The sequence below is a fragment of the Coregonus clupeaformis genome, unplaced genomic scaffold, assembly GCF_020615455.1.
Source record: "Coregonus clupeaformis isolate EN_2021a unplaced genomic scaffold, ASM2061545v1 scaf0018, whole genome shotgun sequence".
Classification (NCBI taxonomy): domain Eukaryota; kingdom Metazoa; phylum Chordata; class Actinopteri; order Salmoniformes; family Salmonidae; genus Coregonus; species Coregonus clupeaformis.
In genome coordinates, this window is record NW_025533473.1 from 849,628 (window position 1) to 857,777 (window position 8,150).

At 45.5% G+C, this 8,150-nt stretch overlaps 1 protein-coding gene across 1 annotated transcript; it reads right to left on the minus strand.

Annotated features, from left to right (window-relative positions):
- Positions 1-4,184: 4,184 nt before the first annotated feature.
- Positions 4,185-7,131, minus strand: LOC121572392 (interferon regulatory factor 2-binding protein 2-B). The gene is made up of 2 exons (XM_041884449.2): positions 5,731-7,131; positions 4,185-5,374 (listed from the first exon to the last, which is right to left on the minus strand). Exons 1-2 carry the CDS (start codon positions 6,515-6,517, stop codon positions 4,635-4,637), a joined length of 1,527 nt encoding a protein of 508 aa, XP_041740383.2. The 5' UTR covers positions 6,518-7,131; the 3' UTR covers positions 4,185-4,634.
- Positions 7,132-8,150: the final 1,019 nt, after the last annotated feature.

The window sequence follows — 8,150 nt, forward strand, 5'->3', positions numbered from 1 at the left end:
TGCCTGTTTTCTGTCTAATTATAGTGAGAGCAGCTGCTGGATTTGACCCTCCCCTCTTTCGCTGTTAACCTTCCCACTCCCCAGCGTTCCCCCACACACCTTTCACATTCTCTTAATTTTTTTATTTGTTTTACTGGGACAGCAAAGGACCCTGGAATGTGAGCACGGGTATTCCCCCCCCCACCCCACCCCTCCCTTTACAACTCACCCGGCAAAGCACAGTGGCCCCCCACAGGATTTCCAAAAGCCCCCAGGCGAGATCTTTCAAATCGCTGACGTGGCAGGCCGGGGCCCAGACCATTGTGCATGTGCAACATGTTCAGCCACGACCGGCGGCCATTTGTCATGCGGGGCTGTTGGGTGACCTTTTGAACAGATGAGACTATGCTATCCTAGTTAGCCTAGGCAGTCGTTTGGACACAGCTATCACTTCTAAAATGCGCATGGCAAACACAACCTTAAACAACCTCGGGGCCTTACAAACAAACATGGAGAAGTTAGTGGCACTTGTTGTTAGCGATTCGTTGCGTAGTCATGAGGAGATGGTAGAAGCAGCACAGTAAGGGCGCTAAGGTTGAACTGGAAGAATGTTGGCCATCCGACGCGCCCGTCCTTTCAGACAAGCCCTGACATTGCAGGTCTAAAAATACAGGGGTGAATGTTTTAGGGGAGTTTGTGGGAGAGTTATAAGCAGTAGAGGCTCATATAACCTCCAGAGACAAACATTGACATGGCAATGGTTAAAAATAAGTTACTATAAAGGTGTTAAAAGGGAGGATACAGTATGCTGCTCTGTTTGGAATTGCTCCAGATTAACTAGGCCTAATTTTGTATTTATTTTACTAGGCAAGTCAGTTAAGAACAAATTCTTATTTACAATGACGGCCTACACCAGCCAAACCCGGACGACGCTGGGCCAATTGTGCGCCGCCCTATGGGACTCCCAATCACGGCCAGTTGTGATACAGCCTGGAATCGAACCAGGGGGTCTGTAGTGACGCCTCAAGCACTGAGATGCAGTGCCTTAGACTGCTGCACCACTCGGGAGCCCATAATACTGTAGGCTACATAGAATGATGAACACCCTCAAAGTTATTTTGAAATTGTTTTGTGGAATAGCTTTGGCTCTTAGTTTGATATTACATTCGTGTCATTCCATACTTATATTTCTCCAAAACAGCCACTATTCCCTAGGTTTCATTCAATTGAATGAAGGCCATATTAGATGTGATTTTTATTTACGTTGTTATTTGATAACTCCATCAGGATCTATGTTGAAAGCTGTATGGTACAAATGAAAGAAGTTTAGGCTTCTGAGGCTATTTTAATACAGAGGTAGGTAACATTCGTTCAACAAACCTGTATTGGAAAGTTCACTCGTTGCAAATTCCACATGGCCGACCTTGTGTGCATGCTCCTTGTGTGTTTATTATCGTACGGGGGTGGGACAGCTGAGCAAACAAAAAGAGAGAGACGGGAAAAAAGCCCTAAATTCTTTCTGAGTGTGCCCCGTAATTTGAGCAAACCTATTAATCTCGGACGACTGGCTGCTTTTTCGCCCTCTGGGGCGTTTCGGTGACAGATGAAAAGGAATGAGCTGGCTCGGCTGGAATTCGAAACATAGAGCTGAGCGCCAGCCAGCGTTGTAGATGAGCTGGCACCAATGTAACAGAAAGCCCAGGTCAGGTACGAACCGTCTGCTCCTCTCCCTCCCTAGACATCAAACAAATCAACATCGATCCGCACAAAATGGAACCTGACAAATCGGCTGCGGCCAAGTCTGTGTAGGTCTACTGTGAAATAGCTGCAGTGCACATTGGGTGAATCACTGCATCAGTCATTTTATTACATAAGCCTAAAGTGCTCGCCACAACATTGGGGGAAAAGAGAGAACGTACAAAATAAATGCAAATAATTTTTGGTAATGTAGGCCTAGCCTACTCTTTATCAGTGAATGAACAGTTTCCATTTACTGACTAATACAATGTAATTGTACAAAACCAACAGTGGGCTAATGTTTGTTTTATGTGGAATTTGCAGTCTCTTAAAAATGACATGAATTTAAAGTACAGCTGCAATGTGTGGCCATGTAGGGCTGTATCTAGGCCTATTTCCTTCCAAAATAGAGCTTGCTAGCTTGTAGTCCTAAAACCCAGAAATGAGTTTACCTGTGGTTCAGTCAGCCATGCCTATTGGGAAAATGAATGGGGAAAGAATATGGTTTTGGGATAAACGCAGAAAATAAAGGGCTGAGGTTAACACAGGCTTAAGAGATCTTATACGTTTTGTTCTATAAGATAATATCAGTCATTTAACATGACCTTTATTAAAAAACAATTATTACATAAATGCTTCAAAATTCACAAAAAGTGACATTAGCTGATGACGACTATCTCATAGAACAACATTTATAAGATCTCCTAAGCCTGTGTTTACCACAGACCTTATTTTTGGCGTTTATCCAAAAACCCTCCAAAAACTCCATTCATTTTCCTATTGGCTCTGTCCAACGAACCATGGCAGAGTTAGTGCCTATAAAAGGACGGCATTACTATTGCTCTCTATACCAACCTTGGACCATGTTGTCGTCAAACTGGGTCAGTAAAGGGTTAAGTTTGGATTTGGCCGCTCCCCTGAATGGCGGGTGAATGCAAGGCGAAGGCGCAGAAATACACAAGCCTCCCATTCATCTCGTCACCGTGTGATCAACCTTGAACAGTGGAAGGCGTGTTATTGCACCGGAGGCCCCGAGCAGGCAGCAGAAGAGATGAGAGGGAGGGGGGGGACGGTGACTCAGGAAATCCACTGAGGCGTGCACATGACCAAGCACCTCTTTTATGGAGGATGATATTCTTGAGGACTACAATGCAGCCATTGACTCAATGGTGTTCTGATGGCGAATCATGTCAAACGCCCATGTGTGTTTTGTTCATGTGTGCACTATAGCCTATAGAGGGGATGATTATATATTCCTTTTTCAGATAGTTGCCAATAAACAATTGATCCAGAGGAGAAATGAACACAAATAGACATCTACAAATAATGCATTGTTTGTTGTTTATGCTGTTGGGTTACTAGGGAGATATCTAGGTTATCACCGAATTAAATATGTATCCAGTCAGCATTGGCTGTGGCTTACAGATGAATGAGAGATTATCTTATAAATGCACAACTCCAAAACTGGTTTACCCAGCTCGAATTGATGAATCACTCTCACACAGTGGACACTATGTTTGCTTTTACAGTAGCCTCAACAAATGTATTCAAACTATTTATCTGAGGCAAAAATCTAGAGACACATTCATGCTTCTTGACAAGCATGCAGCGTTGAGTTATGTGGAAAAAGCCAATACAGCCAATCAAAGCTCACATGTACCTAGTTCACAAGTAGTCACACGATGTAATCATTCATGACTTCACATCTTTACTATGTTTTGTTTTGGTTTGTATTAGGGCGTGGATGCAATGTGTCAATGGCAATGCCCCTGGGGGCAAAGTGACAAGAGAATAGATTTGAAAGAGATTTACCTGAATATTGTGTATATCGTATTGATCTACATGACTTCAGTACATTTTAGCTCCATTGCTAGCCTAACTACCTTTGAACATGAAACGAAACAACTCCTCTCCCTCCATTTAGGCTGACTTACCAAGAGATAATTTACAGTAGAGGCTGTTTCAATTGTGCAGAATCACTTTAAAATCAACATCCCCAAATAAACAGTGATGTGGAATAACCTTAGTGAACTGATTAAATGAACATTTAAGTCATTTTGGGTTAACTGTACCTGAACTTCTAGCATGAGAAACTTAGAATACTTTTATATTTACCAGCAATAGGAGACATGCAGTGGATTGTACAAACTTAGTGGTCATTAATGTCCAATAGCCTCATAGTTACTGTAAGCAAAGTAAATCATGAGACTTAAAACCATCTTACTGAGGAATTTTTGTTTGCTGGCATATTCAACTGTATGTTGTTTACCGCTGTATAGAAAATCTCCCCTCACTTCTTTTCCTCCCTCGCTTTGCTTCCCCCCTCCACTCCTCCCTGGGTCCCATTTTGTTATTTTCAAAAGGTATTGCATCACTGCCCATGAGTGATTCATAGTCAGGACATGACTCTCTCTCCCTATGGCTTCACTCATTACTGATTGCAGGGAAATAAGCAAACCAGACACTAGTTATTATTACAAGGTCAGAAATTGTATTTGGCAAGTTTTTTTAAACAAGTGCATACAAGTACAGCTAGAAGCATTTCAGTTTGCCAAGTGCTCGTAGAGTCATATTAGTTAGTCACATTCTATGTTTAACAGGGACTGCCACCAGAACTAAAAGTACATCGATAGGACATCGAAAAAAGGGGGAGGAGGAAAGTAGTCTATTATGATGAGTACATACCTTTATCTTCAAAAAAATATAGAAACACAATGTATTGAAAAAAAAAAAAAAAATATACAGCCATGTTTACGAAGTATACAACTTCCCTTGTGTCCAATATGTACATGTCCATCAGTTTCTTTTGGATGGTATGCATGGTACGAGGATTTATATTCATTTGTAATGGTGTACATGTTGGTTTTTGTTTGTTTGTTGTTGTTGTTGTGGTGGGTTAAAAAAAAATGCTGGTAAAATCAAGGGTCTCTCTCCTTTTTTACTTTCACGTCCCCTGCCAAGATGGTGGCTATTTCACCCTGCATGAAGGCCCATGGTACGTTGGAGCCCACCAGTGGGCATTTCTCCCCGCTGGGGCAGTACACCTCTCCCGTGGCCCCCTGCTGTTTGATACTCTCCCGGGAGCAGGGGAAGCAGAACTTGTGCGAGGGAACCGACGGGCACTGGACAAAGTGCGTGTCCTCCAGCCTCTCGTGGCACAGGGTGCAGCACAGTGGCACGCTGCCCGGCACCGACGAGTCTGGAATGCTCTGCGGCGGCGCCCCGTGAGGGTCCATGCCCTGCGAGTGGGCCGTGGCCACCACCTCCCTCTGGGTCAGCCGCCGCTGGCCTGCAGAGGACGGGGACAGCGGGCTCCCGCTGTTGCGCCGGCCCGCTGCCGTGGTGGAGTGCACCTGGTTGGCGTCCTTGGGCGAGTTAGTGTTGCCGGCATTGTCAGCGGCGAGGATGAGTGCTGCCATGGGCGACTGGCCGTTCTGTGCCGTGGCCGCCTCCGGTGGGGTGGTACGACTGTGAGGGGAGATGGTGGAGGGTGGAGCGGCAGAGAAGCCTGGCAGGGAGGCCGGGGGCATCTTGAGGACCTCGGAGGGCGATGGCAGCCATGGCTGGCCCTCGCCGCCGTTCATCTTGGGGGCGGAGCCCTCGCCGTCTGGCTCAGGGGAGGCTTTCCTCTTCATGCTCCGCGGGTGCTTCCCTCGGTCTGTTGGAGAAGAAGGAGGAGGAGGGGAGGGGGGGTAGAGAGAGGAGTTCAGGGTTAACAAACACTCCAACCACCACAGCAGCAAATATTCATGCACCGTAAATAATGAAAAATTCCTCTCAAAGTTGTATTCTTTCATATGTAAAACAAATTTTGCAGAGGAAAAATAAGTAAGCTAGTTGGTAGCCTGCTGGGGATCAGACTAGAGGAAATGTAAACATGCATAAACAACCATTCAGCTGAAAACCCACGTCAACACAGTGGCAAAGTAGCTGACTAAGAATTTCAACACTCCCAGTTCCTGTTTTGTCTTCTAAATGAATGCATTCCTGTGTGAAAAAAATCCACAATCCTACCTGGTTTTGAAGAAGTTGCACTTGTCTCATATCCCATAACGCGCTGCATCGCCGCATGGTCTTTCTTGAACCTGCTGTCGAATGTGTGGAGAGCCATCAAATCCCTCACTGTTTTACCCTTACCCATCCACTCCTCCGCCCGCTTGTGGCTCTCCGACATGTCCGACATGCTATCCGGTCTATGCTTGTCTTTCATATCCTCCCCGCGCTTGCCGTGGTCGCCTTGACCAGGAGCATTCAACGCGCCCGGCATACCCATTTGGGCGGGCCGACCATTGAGTGCGTGTACTGGGCCCATGTTTCCGTTTACTAAAGGCACCAAATTGGGAGGAACCGTGCTAGTCCTGCGAGGATTAGGGCTCTGGCGGTTCAGCTCCGGTGGGTCGTCAGGTTTTGGAAATCCATTTGGCACAGGGATGCCGTTAACTTGCCTCCCCGGTTGGTACTCCGGTCCCAACCTTGGCGGCCGGTCAGAGAGGGGATAGCGATCCAGAGGCTGAGGCGGACGCGAGCCGGGGTCTCCAGCCGAATGGTTGTGGGACTGAATTTCCTTCCCCGAGTGTTGAGGTTTGCCTGGCCCCGGAGATCTCCCGTCCTGGAAGCCATGAGCCCTCTTCAGCTGTCGGGCAGTCTCAATTACAAACTCAATCCGGTCGGCTCCCTCGTAGTTGACACATCCCCTGCAAACTGGTTCGGTAAAATCCCAGATCATCGCCCATGGCATGCGGGGCAAGTCACACAAATAACATGACTGCCTCCTCGAAGCAGCTACAGCCGCGGAAGACATGGTTTTCGAAAAAGTGGATACCAAATTATCCAAATCTCCCTGGGATTCGTTTTATTCTGTAGAAAAAAGGAATCGCGAATTATTTTGTATTTTCCCTCTAGCCAAGCAGCCTTAAAACAGCCAAGTTACACTGAGAAGTTCATTGCAGTTGTGTACTTTACTACGGCGCGCCTCTATCTATCTCGCACTACAACTCACAGCCCGAGCTCAATGTAGGGCGGTGACGTCACCGACGACACACCACTAGTGCTTCTAGCAGCTCCAATTCTATTTACTTGATTCTTCGACAGCCCCTCCAGCGCATGCTCACCTTTTCCTCTCTTTATCTGTAGGCCCTACCACTTGTGCAAGGAGTTAAACTGCCAGCAAGCCCTAAAGAGAAACTGGTTTGAGGCAGTTGAGCCCTGCTACTTAAATTATTTATTTCAAGTCAAGGTTACTTGTTTAAATAATGTTGATGATAGGCTTCTGATTACTGAGAATCGACATCCAAAGAATTCAAAGCAACAGCTAAAATTATTGCGGCTCCTAAATTATCTCACGAATATTTAATGCCTTTGCATGCAACTCAAGAAGTGGCGTCACCTATCTTGCTCTTTTAGGTAGCATATGCATGCTCTCCCGGACTGGCACTAGAGCCCTATTTAGAAAATCGTCATTCCAGTCACGCTGCCAGCACAACGTCACGAGGCGGATAGCTTTCACCCAACCATACAATTCGACTCTGTTACTATGGCAGATTTTACCTTCCTTCCTTCGTCCATTTAAAAATCGGATAGCCTCTTTCCAATTCATAGTTTACGCATTGAGCTTTGCACAATCGGCTTGTTTGGACATAAAAATAGTTTTCATAATGCAACTACTCTAATCTAACGTCGAAATGTTTCTCATTTTACAAATATGCGTCATTAACTATATTTAGGCTACTTTGTCAATCGCTTGCTACATGCGCCCCTTATTCTATGCAACAATGTATCACATAACGAGGTAGTTGATACGTTGTTGCAGTCACATTATGCTGTGGCATGTGCCTGTAACATTGTTGCAATTCGACATTTGAGATTATAGCCCCTAACCACCGTTTGAGCGATGTTTTTACAAAGAGCGACTGTGAATTTCCTCATCGTCTAAATATTGGACAAAGTTCAATCAGCATGACTAACTCACACCAATCAACGCCTCGTGATTCAGTAAACTCGACAACTCACAGCCTGTCTGACTGGCAAACACGGAAACCCCCAGATCAAAGTCACAAACCGAGACATCGTTTGCACTTTTTTCAATTACTGCTCCATCAATTCTTTAAGTCTGGGGGCTATTCGTGTGGATAGTTCATTTACTTTGATTGATAATTTCACATAGCCTAAATGTCACTCCGGTCTGGTCTTGTTAAACTGTGAGGAAGGTCTACAAAATAGCCTTAGGCCTACTAAATGTGTTTATTGCATGAACTGTGTTTGTAGCCTATATAGCTCACTGTAGGGTTTGACAAAAAAATGATGCCCTCATTGCCAACCGACCGAGGAGTTTTCCATCATTTACTTTCTCTCTTTGTTACGGTTAGCCACAAAATTGTAGAGTAGGTGGCTGTTGTGTGTGAGGCAATACCGCCGAGGAGACCTGCGGATACAAA

Coding starts and splice junctions, on each gene's coding strand:
- LOC121572392 (XM_041884449.2), bottom strand. CDS start 6,517: ATGTCTTCCGCGGCTGTAGCTGCTTCGAGGAGGCAGTCATGTTATTTG. Junction 5,375..5,730: donor TGCAACTTCTTCAAAACCAG/GTAGGATTGTGG, acceptor CTTCTCCAACAG/ACCGAGGGAAGCACCCGCGG.